This window comes from Panthera uncia, chromosome B1 (genome assembly GCF_023721935.1).
Source record: "Panthera uncia isolate 11264 chromosome B1, Puncia_PCG_1.0, whole genome shotgun sequence".
NCBI lineage: Eukaryota > Metazoa > Chordata > Mammalia > Carnivora > Felidae > Panthera > Panthera uncia.
In genome coordinates, this window is record NC_064811.1 from 81589865 (window position 1) to 81611108 (window position 21244).

The 21244-nt window shown below is 36.6% G+C and overlaps 1 protein-coding gene across 6 annotated transcripts in view; it reads right to left on the reverse strand.

Moving 5' to 3' along the window:
• DNAJB14 (DnaJ heat shock protein family (Hsp40) member B14) overlaps positions 1 to 21013 on the reverse strand; it is a 41510-nt gene extending 20497 nt beyond the window's left edge. For 4 of the 6 annotated variants that reach the window (XR_007457848.1, XM_049630930.1, XM_049630933.1 and 1 more), the window contains exons 1-2: positions 20783 to 21013; positions 4969 to 5140 (exon numbers count right to left, since the gene is read on the reverse strand). Coding sequence is in view for 5 of the 6 variants with exons in the window: in XM_049630930.1 (XP_049486887.1) it covers positions 4969 to 5140; positions 20783 to 20915 (305 nt within the window). In the remaining variant the exon portion in view is untranslated. Of the gene's footprint in view, positions 1 to 3142; positions 3241 to 4968; positions 5141 to 20782 lie in introns of those variants that run through there. The other 2 variants (XM_049630931.1, XM_049630934.1) reach the window with 2 other exon arrangements.
• Between the last annotated feature and the right edge of the window lie 231 nt (positions 21014 to 21244).

The following is a 21244-nucleotide window of genomic DNA, read 5'->3' on the forward strand; positions in this document are numbered from 1 at the left end:
TAATGTAGTTGGCATCAAAAGTTAATTTGGGGGGCGCCTGGGTGGCTCAGTCGGTGAAGCGTCCGACTTCAGCTCAGGTCACGATCTCGTGGTTCACGAGTTCGAGCCCTGCGTCGGGCTCTGGGCTGACAGCTCAGAGCCTGGAGCCTGCTTCTGATTCTGTGTCTCCCTCTCTCTCTGCCCCTCCCCCACTCATGCTCTGTCTCTCTCTGTCAATAATAAATAAAACATTAAAAAAAAAAAAGTTAATTTGGAATAGAGGAGAACAGACCGTGGGACAAGGAATAGAGCCAAGAATATGATAGACACTATGTGAATGCAGAAAACAAAAGGCAGTGATAAAACACTAAACAATCCTAAAGTCATTATTACTTGGTTTGCATGCACAAGATGATAGATTATATGCCAGACTAACCCTCCAAAATTGTCTTGTTGAGATTTCCTGAGCATAAAAGGCTAGGCAATAGAAAAAGGCAGCCCAAGAGAGGACTGCTGGATAGGGTAGGGAAATTAGGCTGGAATTCACAATCTTCTGCAGATGTGTCTAAAGCTAAGAATTGTCACAAAAAGAGGTAGAAAAACAATTATTTCACTAATTCTTTTTTTTTAATGTTTATTTATTTTTGAGAGAGAGAGACACAGAGCACAAGTGGGGGAGGAGCAGAGACAGAGGGAGACACAGAATCCAAAGCAGGGCTCCAGGCTCTGAGCTGTCAGCACAGAACCCGATGTGGGACTTGAACTCACAAACCGTGAGAACATGACCTGAGCTGAAGTCAGACGCTTAACTGACTGAGCCACCCAGGTACCCCTTATTTCACTAATTCTTAAGTGTAGCTAGTTCTACTATATCCTCCTTGCACTGAGTTTTTCATCACATGTTTACAAGAGAAATCTTCTGAGAAGCCAGCAGAGAGGTATAAAGTTGACATCACCAGTAGACAGGCTGCAGACTACTCCATTATTTCAAGTAAGGCTCCAAATACACTCATTTACTTAATATTTCACACATGAATGAATTACCATTCATATATTTATTTCAATTTATATTTTTGATCATTGTGCCTTCATCAACTCAATGCATTTGTCATACTTCATATATATATATATATATATATATATATATATATATATATCTATAGTTCACTCCTTGCTTAAAGTTTCAAGCCTTCTTCTCTATCTTCACCAAATAATTTTTTTAAAAAGAAAGAAAGAAACAAGAAAATAAATTAAGAAGAGGTAATCTATTACCTCCTCTGGAAGGAGATATGAACAACCAGTCCAGAAAGATCTGACTGCAAGCTCAACAACTGAGAAGTCAGTCTGGTGCAGCCTTTACATCTTCCTTTACGTGCATGAAAGCGTAGTGCGTAGGGCAGGACGGTCCTCTTTCAATTATTTTTTTCACGTTATAGCTGATCATTTGAATAGACTCCAAATTTAACTGGTGTTTGGGGAAATAGCTGTTCGTCCCTGAGACAAAGGACTATTTATTTTATAAGTTTAGCAAAATGATTTCTTTTCATCTACAAAGCTAGAGCTTAAATCAAATCCTAATCAAATCCCCATAATTCAAATGACTTAATAATTGTAACACAAGCGTTCCTAATTGATAAATAGAAAGATGACCCAGTTAGTTAATGCTTTCACACTGATCTGGTAAAGTTTTAAAATAAAAGATGGGCTTTTCTTCAGTGAGAAATTCAAAACCTCTTCACATTAGATCCATGACACTTCTTCTCAATAATTTTTCAATAGATTTCAACTCAAAGACAACAAACAGGGTTTAGCGACACAGAATATTAGCTTTACAAAGTGATACACTTTTTCTTCAGTCTTACTGCAAGCTAGCTCGTACTTATGCAATGGCTGCAGTATTATTGCATGGCTTCTCCCATTGAGCCAAACTGTCACTGAGCAACTTGTTTGCATAATCGTGCTACCACAAGATAACATGGCTTTCTTCAGAAAAAATCCCCTGTGTATAGGTAAAACAAAAAACAAAAACATACAGCACGTAAGTGTTTGCTGGTGATTTGTTACCTTACTAAAGCAACACTTATAAGGGCTACTGTAATGAATAAGTGTTACATAATTCAGCTAAGCAACTCATGTAAGGTACCAACTGAAGTATTCTCAATAACTTAGGGATTCTACTAAAGAATGTTCCAATCATATTTAGTCCTCAAAGGAAAAAAAAACTGCATTTAATAAAAAAAGGGATAATAAAATTATTGACCAGACAAAACAATCCCTAATACAGCTATACTACTAAGCTAATACTTATACCCAATAAGAATTCATGGTCTCAAACTTGGCTGGGCCTCAACGCTAACCAGAGACCCTTCTGTTCCCTTTGCCTTTCTTCTCTGTAAATTTTCCATCCTTGTACCACTCTCCTCAAGCTTTCAATCTCATCTCTTTTCTTCTAACTCCCAGAGATAACCTCATCTCCAATTTCACAGAGAATATAGAAGCCAGAAACTTCCTCAACATTGTGTTTGCATCTTTCCAATGCTGGCCCAAAGCAATGTGAATCTGTACCCACTATCATCTTTCATTCCTCCATTCTCAAAATGTCCCCATGCCTAAATACTCAAAGAGACAGCAAAACAAAGCACTGCTCTTCCTTCCTTATTTCTACTATGACTTGAACTACTACTCTTTTCCTTTCCAACTGACAGCAGAGGTAATGAAGAAAAAAGATTCTTAAAAAATAGTGCTAGATTAGGGGATTCCTATGCTCCCAAACTTTCAACTCTCTTTTGGTGATATTTCAAAATGTGTAAGTGGTTCTATAGTCTTTTAAAAGAAATCACAAAAATGATTCTAAATAGAAATCACATATAATACAATTAACTTCATTTAGGTCTTTCATTAAGAACATACCCTCCCAATAAAAAGTAAATTCTACAAGAAAATACAATTGGTTTTCAAACAGATATGGTTTCCCAGAATGCATTCCAGCACACTGTTTAAAGGTTCTTCTTGAAGAAATTCAAAAGGAAGTCTCTCATTTATTCATCCACTTAATCTCACTTATGCAGCCACCTCTGACACAATACTAGTTATAAAAGTAGTTAGCAACATTACTTATACCCCAAAAGTGCTTCACTACCATTCATGTTCATAATGGCTTTACCATGATTAGGGAGTCTTTTTTCTTTTCTTTTTTTTTCCCACCAAACACCAACATCTGTGGTCACACTCAGATAAAATGTTACAATCAAGCTTTAGCATCTAAATATAGAGGGGAAAAAAGAAAAATATAAATACATTGATATTTTATTTTAAAGACTTCAATTCTAAATTACGGTAAGAAAAAAAAGAATGAAACAAAAAGCAATGGAGAAAAAAAGGTGAGAAAAACAGGAAATAAGATTAGAAGAAAAACAAATTAAAAACAGGTAAAGAGAAAGACAATCTAAGTTGTTTTACCTACTCCTCACTTAGCTAGTTCACTGTACTATAATTCGTTCTCTATGTGAATTATCTGATTAATCACGATTTAGAGTCCTTCATTCTTACACTTTACTTTCCCTAGAGAGTGAGATCAGTACAATATTAATATGGCATCCCTAAGCTGTAGCAGAAAACAAAACATTATTTTCTCTAGTGTTTCACACTGAAAGGTTCATTTTATTCCCAGAAAATCTTTTCCTAATTATAAAATCAGTTAAGCCAGAGCCCCAAAACCCAGTTCACAATTTTCCAACTCTGATTCTTCTCTGTAAATAGAAGAGTATCAGGAGGTAAAACTAAAAATACTGAGGCAGAATAATTAGAGTAAGAAAAATATTAAAAGGAGAGGACATGGGAATGCAAGCTGGTGCAGCCCCTCTGGAAAATAGTATGGAGGTTCCTCAAAAAACTAAAAATAGAACTATCCTGCGACCCAGAAGTTGCACTACTAGGCATTTATCCAAGGGATACAGGTGTGCTGTTTTGAAGGGGCACATGCACCCCAATGTTTACAAGCAGCACTGTCAACAATAGCCAAAGTATGGAAAGAGCCCAAATGTCAATCGATGAATGAATGGATAAAGAAGATGTGGTATATATATACAATGGAGTATTACTCAGCAATCAAAAAGAATGAAATCTTGCCATTTGCAACTATCGTGGATGGAACTAGACGGTATTATGCTAAGTGAAATTAGTCAGAGAAAGACAAATATTATATGACTTCGCTCATATCAGGACTAAGAGACAAAACAGATGAGCATAAGGGAAGGAAGACAAATATAATATAAAAACAGAGAGGGGGACAAAACATAAGAGACTCTTAAATATGGAGAACAAACAGAGGGTTACTGGAGGGGGTGTGGGAGGGGGGATGGACTAAATGGGTAAGGGGCATTAAGGAATCTACTCCTGAAATCATTGCTGCACTATATGCTAATTTGGATGTAAATTAAAAAAAATTAAATTAAAAAATTAAATTAAATTAAAGAAAATTTTAAAAATTTTTAAAAAAGGAGAGGACATTATGATGTTTGCCTATGTATAAAGATGCCCTTAAAGAAAGAATATAAATAGAAAAAAAAACTATTCTACATTAATATAAGTAGGAAACTGAAAATGCTGTTGCTATTGTCCTCAATTTTCCTCTCATGAAATTCCCTGCTTTCATGCATACATAAGACAAAACAATTCTTCATCCTCTTTCAATACAGTTATCTAAATACTATGCTGTGTCAAAAAATAAAAATAATATTCCTCAAGAGAAAAATACCTGGAAGCAACTTTGTGTCTTATAGTTACTTTAAAAGATGGAACCTTCCATAGAGTCGGTACTTTACAGACTGATGTGACAAAATAACATAAAATATAAGACACCCAGAGTTCAATTCCTCCATGTTTGTTCCTCCACTGAATACTAGTTCACACACTTTTTTAGGTGTTACAACATTTAAAAGTTACATTAGTATCAATTATAGTTGAGATATAATTCATGTTTATCCCTACCTGAGAACTCCATCTACTTGATCTTTGGTGTAGCCTTTTCCACTTTCACCACTACCAGATATGCTGTCCTTCGTGCAATTAGGCTTGTTTTGGTCACCACAACCTGATGGTTTTCGGCAGTGAGGGCTATTTCCAGCCGTGCTTCCATTTTTCATAATTATTTCCAATAGTGCTGTGGAAAGATAAAGCACACTATGCCATGTAACATCATGTACATACATATGATCTTGAGAAGAAAGTTATAAACCTGACAAATTAAGAATCATGTACTCCGAAAGAATTTACCGTAAGGCTCCTTTTTTAATTCCTTTATGTACTTGTTTACATACCACTAATCATCACTTAGAAGCAGAATATTACTAAATTAAACCTAAAAACTCAAAATTACTATCACTTAATTCCTTATGACATACTTTCATTTGTCACATCATGGTGAAACTACAGAATACCAAAGAAAAAGAGATAGTCTTTAAAGCAGCCAATGAAATTATCTACAAAGAAACAGAAATTAGACTTCCTCTTTATTTCTCAACAACAATAATGGCCGCTGAAAGACATGGGAATAGTATCTTCAAAATGTTCTGGGTGAATAACTGTCAAACTTGAATTCTGCACTTACTTTCTAGAAAATGTGCAAGATTACAACCATTTTCAAAGAAACAAAAACTAATAAAACTTACCACTAAGATTTCACTAGAGGATACTGTAATGTATACGTTTTGGGAAGAAGGAAAATGCTTCAAGATAGGTGAAAATGTGAAAGGGAATGGCATGCAAATACTGTGGTAAATGTATGAAAAAAATCTAAACATTGAGTCTATAAAACAATAAAAAGTTATGTCTAGGATTTGCTTTAAAGTACTGGAGGAACATAAGAGGGCAGAGAAAACACACTGGCCATATAAAAGATGAGAGGGCAATAGGAATTGATTATACTATTCTCTTTCCTTTTGTGTATGCTTGAAACTTTCGATAAGTTAAAACTAAATAAACATGGGAAAAAAATAAAAGAAAGAAACAGAAATCCACCCTGATGATAAAAGATTTTAGTATATTTCTGTTTAACACAATTTAACACAATTCAATGTCAGTTATTAACTGACATAGGGTAGATGAAAAAAATCACCAAGGATACAAATGATATAAACATCTACTTTGTCAAGCTTGAGCTAGGAGACATAACATTATCTCCAACAATTGGTGAATATTCATTCTATACAGGCACACAAAGAATAAAAATTGACTACATTATATACTTAGACCATGTTACTGTCTTTGAATTTTTTTAATATGAAATTTACTGTCAAATTGGTTTCCATACAACATCCAGTGCTCATCCCAACAGGTGCCCTCCTCAATGCCCATCACCCACTTTCCCCTCCCCCCATCAACCCTCAGTTTATTCTCAGTTTTTAAGAGTCTCTTATGGTTTGCTTCCTTCCCTCCTTTTTTTCCCCTTCCCCTCCCCCATGGTCTTCTGTTAAGTTTCTCAGGATCCACATAAGAATGAAAACATACGGTATCTGTCTTTCTCTGTATGACTTCTCTTTGAATTTTTAAGAATTAGTCATATGTTCCACAATCGAATGAGCACAATGCATTTAAGTAAGAAATCAATTTAAAAATTTAAGTAGCAAAATCACAAATGGGTTAGAAAAAAAATTGAGACAACTCATGTATCAAAGAATCATAATAGAAATGAAAAAATAGAATTGAAAAAAAATGAACGTACTACTTATCAGAACATGTGGGTTAACAAATGGAGTTGGGACAACTGAATGTCCACATGCAAAAAAATGAATTTGGATCCCTTTGTCACACCATATACAAAAATTAGCTTAAAATAGATCACATACCTAAATGTAAGGGCTAAAACTATAGAACTGTCAGAAGAAAATATAGAAGTATGTCTTTATGACCTTGATTCAGGCAAAACATTTTTAGATAAAAGTACATGGGACAAAAGGAAAACAAGAGAAAATAGACTTCATCAAAATTAAGAACTCTATCCCTTCAAATAATATTATCAATAAAGTAAAAAGATAATCCACAGAAACGGAGAACCTATTTATGAAATCATGCAAAATCATACATTATACAAAAGACGTATACCCAAGAGAAATAAAAACACACATCTACACAAAAACTAGCTCACAAATGTTCATAACAGCATTGTTCATAATAGAAAAATATTGGAAATAATCCAAATGTTCATTAATTGATGAATGGATAAATAAAATGCGATACATCCATATGATGGAATATTATTCAGCAATAAAAAGAAATGAAGTACTGATATATGCTACAACATAGACGAAAGTGAAAGAAGCCAGTCACAAATATTGTATGATTTTATTTATATGAAATGTATAGAATAGGCAAATGTATAGAGATAGAAAGTAGATTAGTCATTGCCAAGGGCTAGTGGGGAGAAAAGGGTGGAATCAGGGAGAAATGAGGACTGACTGGGGTGCCTGGGTGGCTCAGTTGGTTAAGTGTACAACTTCAGCTCAGATGATGATCTCATAGTCTGTGAGTTCAAGTCCTGCGTCAGGCTCCGTGCTGACAGCTCAGAGCCTGGAGCCTGCTTCAGATTCTGTGTCTCCCTCCCTCTCTGCCCCTCCCCCACTCATGCTCTGTCTCTCTCACTCTCAAAAATGAATAAATGTTAAAAAAAAAATTAAAAAAAAAAAAGAAATGAGGACTGACTACTAATGAGTACAGGGTTTCTTTTCATGGTGAAAAAAAATGTTTTAAAATTGTTTGCTGTAACGGCTGCATAATTATGAATGTACTAAAACCCACTGAATGGTACACCTTATTTTTTTTAATAACACGTTTTTAAAATTTATTTCTTTTGAGAGGAGAGAAAGAGAAAGAGAGCATGGGAGAGACAGAGACAGAGGGAGAGAGAGAATTCCAAGCAGGCTCTGCACTGTCAGAGCAGACCCTGACACAGGGCTCGAACCCATGAACCATGAGATCATGACCTGAGCTGAAACCAAGAGTCAGACACTTAACTGAGTCACCCAGGAGCCCTGGAATGGTATACTTTAAATGAATGAATTGTATCTCAATAAAGCGGTTTTATTTATATATATATATATTTTTTTAAAGATTCCATCAGTGTTGGCAGGTTGCAAACATATAGTTGTTTTATTTTATTCATACACACACACACACACACACACACACACACACATATCTATCTATCTATCTAGATAGATAGATAGATAGATTTATTTTTTTAAGAAGGAATAGAGTGAGTGGGGTGATGGGCAGAGAGAGAGGAGACACAGAATCCGAAACGGGCTCCAGGCTCTGAGCTACGAGCACAGAGACCAACATGGGGCTCGAACTCACAAACTGGGAGATCATGACCTGAGCTGAAGTCAGACACTTAACCAACTAAGCCACCCAGGCGCCCCATTCATATTTTGTATATATGAGTACTTCTTTCAATGTATCTTTTCCCTAGTTAATGCATTCAAGAGTAAATACATAAGAAATTCAGTTTTTATAATATCTAGCTTTAGACAATACAAAAAAGTTCTTAGACACCAACCTATTAGTTACTAACAAGATAAGTGTAACACATGTTATATAGTTAATTGTTAACTATAGTTTAGTTTGTATTTAATGCATCATAATGTTAACACTGAGTGCAGAAGCCAGCATGGTCTGGAGATTAGGGGTTCACAACTTTTAAATGGGAAAAATTTTGTGAGAATTCTGGGAAGAAGGATGTAACAGCAGCTAAAACTTTTAAATCTCTGCCAATTCCCTCATAAAGTCTGAGCAATTAGATAGCAAAATCAAAACCTCATACACAAAATCCCCAAATACCAGAAGGGAGGGACGAACCACCAACAGCTACAAGATCTGTGTGGGTGTTGCCATTGGTGTTAACGGGACATTTGCTAGTCCACAGAACAAAAGAACTCCAAAATAACTTACAGGGACTTTCTATATTACAACACATAAGACAAAACTGAGGAAAGTGTGTAAAAAAGAATGAGTTTTGCTCACTACAGTAGCATATGAATGACAGGATCAACACTAAACTCCTACAGGCATATGGGGTGCCTTTCATTTATGGTTTTAGATTTTTTTATCAGAAATGTTTTCTCTAATTATTGTTTTATTGGCTTTATTCCCTTGCTTTTTCTTTTTTTCAGGACTCCTATTATATGTTTGTTGGATGTCCTTTAACTGTTTTCAGTATTTGCCATTTTTTCTAATTTTTTTAATTTAAAATTTTTCCTCCTTTTAATACTCTCTTTTGCTTACACAACATTAACTGTAGTTTATTAATTTTTCTTCTAGTCTTCTTTTTTGAATTGATTTTTTTTCTTTTCATTCTTATTCTTTCCTGAGTTTTATCATCTAAGCTCTGAATGAATAATTTTGGCGGTTCTAATTCTAATTTATGGTGTACTTTCATATTGTTTGTAACTTTTTAGTCTTTTCAGCTTGTTTTGAAGTACTGGTGTATAGCATTTACCTGTTTTGTTGGCAAGTCTTTGTGGTGTATTTTCTTTGTCTTTAGAGATTTATTTTATTCCTATTTGCTTTTTTTTTCTCACAATAACTTTGTATCAAGTTTCAGTTCTATCATTTTTTTATACTCATTTTTTAAAGTCATTTTTGTTAGGGTAGTTAGCTTTTCTAAATACACAGAGATCCTTCTCCAGTTTTTGGGTAATGTTTGAAAATACGGCTCCTTGCTATATAAGATCTCTTCACTCCTTTCTCTTTCCCCTCTTTATCTGGAATTACTCATTTCTTCTATTGCCCCTGCTCTCTTCAGTTGGGTCCTGTTCCCATCAGGTTCTCAGTATGGCTTTGTTCTGGACGAGATTTTTCACTGACTAGTTTTGAGAGTTTGCAGTGACTGGAGTTTCTATGCCTGTAAGAGCTTATCTTACTTTATTTTTTAATGTTTATTTATTTATTTTGAGAGACAGAGAGCAAGCGTAAGCGGGGGAGAGAGAGGGGAGGAGAGAGGATCCTAAGCAGGCTCTGTGCTGTCAGCAGCAGAGCCCAATGCAGGGCTCAGTCCCACGAACTGTGATATTATGACCTGAGCCAGCATCCAGAGTTGGATGCTTAACTGACTGAAAGGGCAAATCACATATTCAAGAATATGTGACCCAAAATAACCAACACCCAAATATATTCTAGTAAAATCAACTGAACAGCTTTCTTACTTGAAAAAACAAATTATTGGTCTTCTCTTCCCTTCCCTTCTCTACCATTTGGCAGCTGAAGCCGGGACAAAGGAAGTTTATTGGAATCAAGAAGCAGGTATAGCCAAAAACATGGCTGAGATTGATAGGGCCTGCCCCAAAGGGGTTAAGGAGGCAACTCATTAAATATAGGGGAAAATGAACAAATAAGTATACTGAAGATAACAGGAGTCACATTTCTCACTGTCAGAGAATGGAATTACAAATATAGAAATGGAGAAGGCTAAAATGAACTCTGGTGGACTGCAAAGGCAGGCTTGGGAGTCTTAAACAAATATCAAAATTAATAAAGATTAAATTACTATAAATGTGCATATGCCCACATACAAACACATATAACACAGAGATTTACATACACGTACATATATTCATACAAACATGTATTTCCTACCTCTGTCTACTGAGAGGATCTAAAAGCAATGACACCTTTGTAGCAAGGAGCCTATCTAGTGTGTATATCTTAGTTTCCAAGTACCATTGTCCACTAAAAATAATTAGAGCTCTTTGGAGAAATAGCTGATTCCCAGGGCAATAAAATAAAAAGTGAGCCTGAAAATTTTTTTGTGCCAGAGAGTAAGGAAGCTCAAAGAATGACGAAGACATGTCAAAAAGACACAGGAGTCAGCTTGAAGGGGTTCCTTCTGCCGAAATTAAAAATGATAGTAATGGATTAAATAAGAAACCATGAATCCAAACTAATAAGTAAAATTGATGTCAACTAATAAATTACAGAAAGAATGACAGAATTAGAAAACTACCATTTGCCAACCATAAGACACTAAGGAAACACTCATCAATGGATGCTAAAAGGAGTTGGTGAGAGTTTGCTGGGGGACAGGACATTTACACAGTTTCAAAGTATTTTCCTATAAAATATTTATTAATTACAAAGGGGAAAAGAAAGAGAAGTTTCAAATAGAGAGACCTGACAATCACCAACTCAAACAAGCGATCAAAATTAGCATTAACCAGGGGCATTTGGGTAGCTCAGTCATTAATTTGATGGTTATTCAGTGGTTATATTCAGTGGTAAGAGTGTCCTTGCCTTAGAAAATATACATTGAATTACTGAGGAGTAACAGGACATCATGTCCACAACTTACTTTTAATTGGTTCAGGAAAAAATATAGTCAGAACAAATTGTGCCTATATGCGTGGGGAGAGGGGAGATAGCTGGGAAGAACAAAGGAAGGGCAAGATAAAGCAAACGTAGTAAGTTTTATCAAATAGGAAGCCTGAGTGAAATACACAAGGGAAGTCTATAATACTCTTGTGACTTTTCTAGAAATTTTTAATTATTTCAAAATTAAAAAAAAAACAACTTAAAATGGGGAGAGTATATGCAAAACAATTTACTTGTCTTCAATAATTGTATTAGTGGAGTAGTGTTGGTAATGCTATTCTGAAACTATTATATATATGATGTAGCCAAAAGCAAAAAAATAATCATGACACATTCTATCATTTGCCATGGCGTTGAAAACAAGTATTACCATTGTGGAAGAAAAGAGATAGAAATACAAGGAAGGAAGGAAGGAAGGAAGGAAGGAAGGAAGGAAGGAAGGAAGAAGGGGGAAGGAGGGAGGAAGAAAGAGAAAGAAAGAGAAAGAAAGAAAGAAAGAAAGAAAGAGATAAAGAAAGAAATACAATCTAGAGAAGTTTAACATGCCAAAGTGCTTAATTTGAATGACAAGTAACAGCATAAACTCATAAGCTGTTTTAATTTAAAAAAAAAGTTATCTCGCGGTCTGTGAGTTCGAGCCCCGCGTCGGGCTCTGTGCTGACCGCTCAGAGCCTGGAGCCTGTTACAGATTCTGTGTCTCCCTCTCTCTATGCCCCTCCCCCGTTCATGCTCTGTCTCTCTCTGTCTCAAAAATAAATAAACGTTAAAAAAAAATTTTTTTTTAAATTAAAAAATAAAAAAAAAGTTATTTCCTAGTCTGTACACTGAAATGGTCCAGAAACACTGATCAATCTAGTAGCTACAGCATCCTTAGTGCCAGATTGTAATGTTGAAACACCATTTTCCACTAAAAGAAACAAGGGCTTTTGGAGATATAATTGATTCCAGATCTATTACAGAAAAAGTATAAGAAGAGACTGAAACATTGTTATACCAAACGGCAAAAAAACTATTAAAGACTATTGGGAATCTATACTCAGGAGCTAATCTAAAGGGGCTCCCTACTGGCCAAAGACCTAAGAAATACAGCTGACCCTTGAACAACCCAGCAGTTAGGGGCACCAATCCACATGCAGTTAAAAATACCTGCATAGGGGTGCCTGAGCGGCTCAGTCATTTAAGCATCTGACTCTTGATTTCAGCACAGGCCATGATCTCACGATTTTTAGGTTGGGTTTGTGAGTTTGAACCCCAAGTCGGGCCCTGCACTGACAGCGTGGAGCCTGCTTGGGATTCTCTCTCTCTGCCCCTCTCCCACTTGCACTCATGCTCTCTCTCTCTTTCTCAAAATAAATAAATAAACTTAAAAAAAAAAAAAACAAAAAAAACCCTGTGTAACTTTGACTCTCTGAAAACCTAACTACTAATACCCTACTATTGGTTGGAAGGAAGTCTCACTGATAACATAAATAATTAAGTAATATATATGTTGTATGTTGTATGTACTATATACTTTATTCTTACAAAAAAAAAATCCAGAGAAAAAACATTACTAAGAAAATTAAGGAAGAGAAAATACATTTACAGTACTATCCTATATTTATCGAAAAAAAATTTGATTAATGGGTCCACACAGTTCAAACCCATGTTGTTCCAGGGTCAACTGTGCCAATTAGCTGCTTTTGGAGAAAACAAAGGGAACCAACTCCTTTTCTTGAAAACTAATAAAAGCAATCAAGCACTTATCTGGTCTTTCCTGTATGAACTACACTACTGTGTAACCCTAAGAGAGGTAAGGGGAAATATCTCTTTATAGAAATAGTTGAGCTAATAAATGAAGAAATTATTTTTTAAAACTTGTGGAGCCAGATATGAAAATGGTTTTATGTGTTTAGTATTTACAGGTGGACACAAAGTCCCTATGCATGCAAGTTAGACGTTATCTGCACATTCCCTTTCCTTCTTAGCACAAAAATACTCTTCCAGTGTGTTTCTGGACACCTTCCATGTTAATAGATGCTGAGTATTGCTAAAGCAGGATCACACCACTGGTTTTTATTTTCAACAGTTTTATGATACTGAAAATTTTTCTACGATGTCATGCATAGGGGCTCTGCTTAACAATGGCTACATGTGTAAATGCACTCACACCCAACATTCTTTGACTCCAAAGAGTGAAAATTTGGACAAGTTCCATTACCTCTGGGTCTCAATATCCACTTTTGGCATCTTAAAAATGGAATCAGTAAGGTTTTCTGTATTAATAATCTCTGGAACCAGTGCCAGAGAAGGTAATATGATTCAGTTCAAATACTGTCAGAATTTAGAACATATCTGATTTTTCTTAGCTATCACATGAGATTTCATCTGCAATAATGTGCAATTAGTTGGGCAGATACAGTACTTATACACCAGACTACATTCACTTTTGTTTTCAAAACTATACAACATCATTTTATGCCTTCACTTTCCACACCTATTGCTTTGCTTTTGGGGTTTTGATGGAATCTGCATGTTTTAAAAGTTTTTTTAATGTTTATTTTTGAGAGAGAGACAGAGTTTGAGTGGAGGAGGGACAGACAGAGGGAGACACAGAATCCGAAGGAGGCTCCAGGCTCCAAGCTATCAGCACAGAGCCTGACACAGGGCTTGAACTCATGAACTGGGAGATCATGACCTGAGCTGAAGTCGGATGCTTAATCAACTGAGTCACCCAGGCACCCCTGATGGAATCTGCATTTAATTTAAGTATACTTCATATTAAAGACAAGTAAAAAAGTAAATAAACAATATTAAAAATGTTTACATAAATAAGCCAAAATTGAAGAACCAAGATATGTTTGTGTTTCATAAGTTTCTACTGCACACCTGTTATGTAGAGTGTCCATAATTAGCTAAATCTAAAAATAAAAATACATAATTTGAAAAACAAATGGATGTTTTCCTTCCTCTTCACAAACTAGAAACAGCTTTTATTTGTGATTATAAAAGTAATGTTTCTCAGCTCATCAAAAAAGACATAACAAAGTAAAAATCACTTATAAATCCCACACACAAAAAAATCACTCAACCATTCTGATATATTTAATTCTAATTACTCTAGTTAACTGTCGAGTTTTTATACCTATTTAAACAAAATTAGAATAATCTACGTTTATAGCTTACCTTTATTTAATTTATAATACATCATGTTTTTCATTTTATTTTTTGCTGCATATTTTTGAGACAGAGCGCGAGCGAACGCAGGGGAGGGGAGGGGCAAAGAGAGGAAGACACAGAATCTGAAGCAGGCCGCAGGCTCTGAGCTATCAGCACAGGGCCGGAGGCAGGGCTTGAACTCACAAACTGTGAGATCATGACCTGAGCCCAAGTTGGACGCTTAACAGACTGACAGGCATCCCTGTGTTTCATTTTATAGCAATAAATATTGGTTCACTTTTTTTTTTTTTTTTTTTAAGGTCTTATGCAGGACTATTGCAATAGGAGAGTGATCAGGCTTAACTCCAAACTCAGCAAAGACTGCTGGGGATTTATGGCCAATAAGCAGGGTGAAGGGATCAGTGGGTGGAAAATTACTGAGGCATATTATCATTTTTAGTAGGTGCATAGTATATGAGAGCAATGTGATTTAATCAATTTCCACTGATGAACATTTATACTCTTTCCAAATTTTGCTAGTGACAATTTTTATATATACATTTTTGCACACTTACCCAATTATTGAAAAGCTTCATTTGTGAATACATTATCATGATAAGCCTTACAGCTATAAGATTTTTATTTAATTACTTATTCAGCAAATCATCTTTATTGAAGGAAATAAAGTTAAACAAACAGGTTATCACTCCAGAAAATACTGGCTTATATATGCCAAAACAAACACTATCAGGTACTGAGGAGGTAAAAAACTGAATAAATAAAGATTAAAATGGTTCCTGATGGCAAAGGACTTTTTAATCTAGGAAAAGGACAGCTATATACACAGCACAGCACAAGGAAAGAATGCAGCAACACAGGGAGAACCACATGTTAACTAAGCATGGAATGAATAATTGAATCTAAATGGAGAATAATCTTGGGGCGCCTGGGTGGCTCAGTCGGTTGAGTGTCTGACTTCGGCTCAGGTCACGATCTCGCGGTACGTGAGTTCGAGCCCCCCGTCGGGCTCTGTGCTGACAGCTCAGAGCCTGGAGCCTGCTTCAGATTCTGTGTCTCCCTCTCTCTCTGACTCTCCCCCGTTCATGCTCTGTCTCTCTCTGTCTCAAAAATAAAAAATAAAACATTAAAAAAAATTTTTTTTAAATAAAAATAAATTGAGAGTAATCTTAACTTAAAGCAATTATTTTGTACTCGAGGTCACTAAAAATGACAGAAAAGAGATAAATAATATACTGTTGACTCCGAGGCAGTATCCAAATACTTTTGCCATAGTAATAATACATGACATTCTTACAGCACTTAATAACATACTATCCTTATAATAATCCTGTGAAAATTACAGATGAGATAACTAAGTTTCCACAAAGAAAAGGCGAATGACAGGAATTGAGCTGCTATTAGTACAGCAGATACTTTATATTTCATTCCTCTAGAATGGAAGCTCTAAGAGGACAAGGGCTTTTTGTCTTATTTTTCATGGTCTCCCCAGCTACAAAGAAGTGTGGACTCCGTAAGGATAAATGTATCCCCAATTTATAGCTGATAAAGATAAGCAATTTGAATCAGTCTGCTAAAGGATACTACTGTAAGATCCTTTTTGTTAGGATAAATGTATCCCCATTTTATAGATGAAGAAATTCAGGCTCTAAAAGATAGTCACATATGCAAGGTCACACAACTATTAAATTAAGGTTCAAAACCAAACCTAGTATTCTTTCCTTAACTATACTGTCTGAAACAGTTGGCTATTAGCTGAAATTTGGAAATCATTTTATAACACTTAATTCAATGTTACTGAAATAATTGTTCTGAATGTATAATCTGTACTTGTCACTAAATTTTAATTAAGTCAGAAATAGAAAGAAAATGGAATTGCCTTAAAAGGAATAGGTTGGCTAATACTCCAGTTGTGTAATGACAGTTTAAAAAGCTTTATTTTACTATTTTAAGTAACAAAAGAGGAACAGAACTTTGAATTTTTTATTAGATTTAAATTTTAAAATAACGTAGCAAAAGAAAGGAAAAATCTACACACATATCTCTCACATGAGGGAAAAACAGAGGACTATTTTAATTGTTATAGTGCCGAGAGATGTTGCAAATCACACATGAGTATCCACTCATTAAAGCAGACACAGGACGGCCTTTTTTGAAGTTGCAGGCCACCATTTGGTTCAAATTACTAAGAAATTCTTAAAAACAATCAAAATACTTTTCTCCAAATAAAACCCTCCTCAAACAAATCTATACTAAAAATTGCCCCCCGATTAGTATGAAACATTAAAGTTAATGCTAAGTAAACAGCAATGTAAAGCGTTAAAACAGTGAGATTGTATCCCTCTGTGCAAGTCCAAATATATCAATAATTCAACAAATATACAGCTTAAGAAACTAAAATGTAATTTACTTTTCTGCCTGCTGAAATTATTTTTCCAGAATATGTACATTTCCTATGTAGTAGTCATTACATATCAATCCTTTTGAACATAAATTAAATTCACAGTATGAAAATATTTGGATATTTATAAAACTCAATTCACTTAGAAGTCCACTGCAATAAATGATCCATAAAATAATAACCTCAATGAAAAACATAGAAAGCAATAATGCCCTAGATCCATTTGAAGATCAAGTTTTTCCTCAAGGAAAATTCTTGCCAATTTTTCAAAGTGTTTTATCAATCAGACTGCTCACCTGGCAAAAATAAAATGTAAAGAGAATAAAAATTCTGGAATTTACTTAGAATTTAGTCTCACATTTTCCCATTCACTGTATAAGAATAACAGAAGTCAAAATGCAATGTTTTCCTTTATCTATCTTAGTATGAAAACACATCCAGAGAAACCTGTAGTCAAAACTCTGAGTTATAAGAGTTTCACGGTAGTTGAGCAAAGGGAAATTCAGGGATAACACTTTAAAATTTCATTTTAACTGACAGCTTCAATTTCTTTCTACATTAAATATTTTCTCAGGACTTACACAAATGTTCTAGACCTTTCCCTCCCCTAAATTCTTAAATGATTCCAATAAACCTCTTCTGAGAACATTTTATGTAACATATACTTTGCTAAGTATTTGTGCATAACTTTATTTCAGCTAATGCTCACATTGACCCTGTGATGAAATCTTCATTTCACATATAACTAAACAAGGCTTAGAGATGCTAAGTAACTTGTCCCAGGTTACAAAACTGTCAGAGGCAAAGTCTGCATCTGAACTAAGGTTTTCAGACTACACCACAACCGTAACCTATCACTTTACTTGGTAATCACATACTGTCTCTACAAGGCATTGTACTACTAATTTTCACCGTTATTTTTCTTAATTTTTTCTATATTCATGTTTTTAAGAGCAAAAATTGTGTTGTGCTTTGAGATCTTACAGTATCCTTTAGCAGACTGATTCAAATTGCTTATCTGATAGGGGCTCCTGGCTGGCTCAGTTGGTAGATTATGCAACTCTTGATCTCAGGCTTGTGAGCTCAAGTCCCAAGTTGGGCAGAGAGCTTACTTAAAACAACAATGACAACAAACAGTCAAAGAATAAAGTTTCTCAATGAAGCATTCAACAAATAACAAAAACCTCAAATTGGTTATATAAAAATGACAGGCTAAAAGTTTAAAGCTTCTCAGAGCCTCACATTTGTTAAATAGAAATGATACTGAACCACCTGAGAGGTTACTGTCAAATGCTTTCCATGTGTATTAACTCTTTTAATCCTCACAACAGCCCTAAGAAATTGGTACATTATTGTCCCATTTTGCAGATGAAAATGCCAAAGGCTAGCGAGGTTATCCTACTTGCCCAAGATTAACGTTACAAACTAGTAGGTGGAGGAGATGAGCTTTCAAATGCCAAGGTATTGTCTTAAGGGTTACTTGCTTAATGTCAAAACTGTCCCTCTAGGACTAGATAATGACTAAAATGAAATCATGTATCCATACGGTATGCAAAAATTTTAACTCTGGAAAATGATTTCTTGGATACGACACCAAAAGCACAGGCGATAAAAGCAAAAATAGACAAACGAGACTACATCAAACTTAACTTCTGTACATCAAAGGACACAATAAGATTTCCTACAGAATGGGAGAAAACAGTGTGTGAATCATACCTCTGATAAGAGGTTAACATCCAGAATATATAAGGAACTCCTACAACTCAACAACAAAACAAATAACCCAATTAAAAAACGGGCAAAGGACTTAAATAGACATTTCTCCAAGATGATATAAACAAGCCAACAAACATAAAAACATGCTCAACATCACTAATCATTAAAGAAATGCAAATCAAAACCACAATGAGATATCACCTCACACTTTTTAAGATGGCTAACATTAAAAACAAACAGAAAATAAATTTTGGTGATGATGCAGAAAAACTGGAACTCTTGCTCACTGCTGGTGGGAATGTAAAATGGTGCAACTGCTACGGAAAACAGTATAGTAATTCTTCAAAAACTTAAAAACAGAATTACCAATATGATCAAGCAATCCCATTTCTGGGTATATATCGGAAAGAAATGAAAACAAGAAAAACTTGAAGAGAGATACTTCCCCACATATGTTCACAGCAGCATTATTCACAATACCAAGATATAAAAACACCCTAAATGTCTATTGGCGGATGAATGGATAATGAAAATGTGTGTGTGTGTGTGTGTGTGTGTGTGTGTGTGTGTGTGTGTGTGAATGAAATATTATACAGCCTTAAAAAAGGAAATCACATCACATGCTACAACATGTATTCAAAGGACATTATGCTAAGGGAAATAAGGCAGTCAAAAAAGACAAATACTGTATGATTTCACTTATATAAGGTATCTAAAGTAGTCAAGTTTTAAAAATAAAGAACGGTGTTGTGACGGGCTAGCAGGCAGAGAAAATGGGGAGTTGTTTTCATTGGCACAGAATTTTAGTTCTGTAAGATGAAAAACTTCTGGAGATCTGTTACACAGCAGTATGAAAATGGTTAATACTACTGAACTGTACATTCAAAAATGGTTAAGTACTTACTTTTATTATATATTTTTACCACACTTAAAAAAATATTAATTCCTTTTTCTTTCACTTCCTTTTCCTGTCCTCCCCGGTACAGTATTCAACAGGAATGTAAAGAAAATGAGGAAAGCAAAGAATACAAAGGCTTCAACAATGTAAAAAAATTGAGAAAACAATAAAACAGCCTCGAGTTCTAACTTATCAATAATTTTTTAACCTGGAAATACCTTGGGCCTCGAGTGAAACAGTATCCTATTGGCAAGAAAATAGAGCAGAGTATTTAAAGGATTTTTGCAGCTGGAAAGCTCAAGTACTATTATGACTTTGCTACTAATTACTCTGTGACCTTGGGTAAAATACTTTCATTCATTCATTCATTCATTCATTCATTCATCAAAAAGTCTGTTTACACATGGGTAAACCTGGTCAAATGAATTTCACCTCTACATAGGATTGAGAAGTAAATGAAACAATTCATATAAAACACTAGGCACAAGTCCTGGCACTTTTTAAGTGCTCAATAAATGCTGGCTATTGCTACTACTTTAAAGCCTGCAGAGCAGGACATGAACAGAGAGAATTCAACTTAAGTCAGTCCAGTACGCTATTCCTTAGTGATTTGCCTCATTTATCGAGAATAATGGTGTTACCAAATCAGATACTATTTAGGAAAACATTGCTGACTATCATTCTTGCCAAATTTGTGCTCCTCTCTTCTAAAGAAACACTCGACTAGGGAAAAGCAGTGTCATCTCAGGTATTCGAAATGTTTGCTTTGGAAAACGGTGTTCTACCCCAGAGGTGGTGGAACCGAGACCTGTACGTTAGCCACTAGAGTTCCCCATTCCTCACCTCATTAGGGGCCTAGGCCTTATCTGGGGGTAAGGATGCAGTGGCAGGGGGGCCACACAACCAAACATCCATATATAACGCCCGACTCAGGTAAGACGGACAAATCTCCTAGGAGAATGAAGCTAGTCTTTACAGAACGGACCGGGGTACCGGCAACATTCGCCAGTCAGCTGAGAGCCGGCATCTCGAAGGCAAGCTGGTGCAGAGAGAATCTCCGGGAGCCCATCCCAGGCCCGGCCCGGCCCAGCCCGGGACAGTCGGGGCAGGGGCGGGGGTGTGTCGGGATGCTCCCCCCGGGGTCCTTGCGGCGGGATCTGGGAGGCCGGGGGCCCCCCGCCGGTTCCCGGAGGGGCGATGGTGGGGGCGGGGGCGGGCTACACGGCGGCCTGGGGACCCGGCAGGTAGGGAAGGGACACCGAGGGCCTCACCGCGGGCCGAGGGCAGTGGGTAGAGCTTCTCCGCCTTCTGCAGGAAGCGCTGGGCCTTCTCGCGGTTGCCGGCGTTCAGGGCCTCCCGGGCGATCTCGACACATTTCTCCGCCTCATCCCGGTTCCCCTCCATGGCTTGCGCTTTCTTCCGTTTCCTCCAGCGGCACAGCTACGGAGGACGGAAGCCGCGGCCGCGATGGAGGCGAGCCGGCCCGGGGTGGGGGCGTGCGGTGGCGAGCGGGGAGGAGAGCAGAGGACCGTGGCGGCGGCCCCGGCGGACTGGCGGGCTCTCGGCTCCGCCTCCTCACGGCGGCCTCCCCGCCCCCCGCGGGCCGCTACAACGCGAGTCGCATCCCTCCGGGCCCCCGGACCGAGCTCCCGGGCCTGGACGTCGGTGCGGACTCCCCTGTCCGTGCGCTGCGCCGGCAGGCTCGGAGCCGACCAACTTCGGGGTTGGGAGGG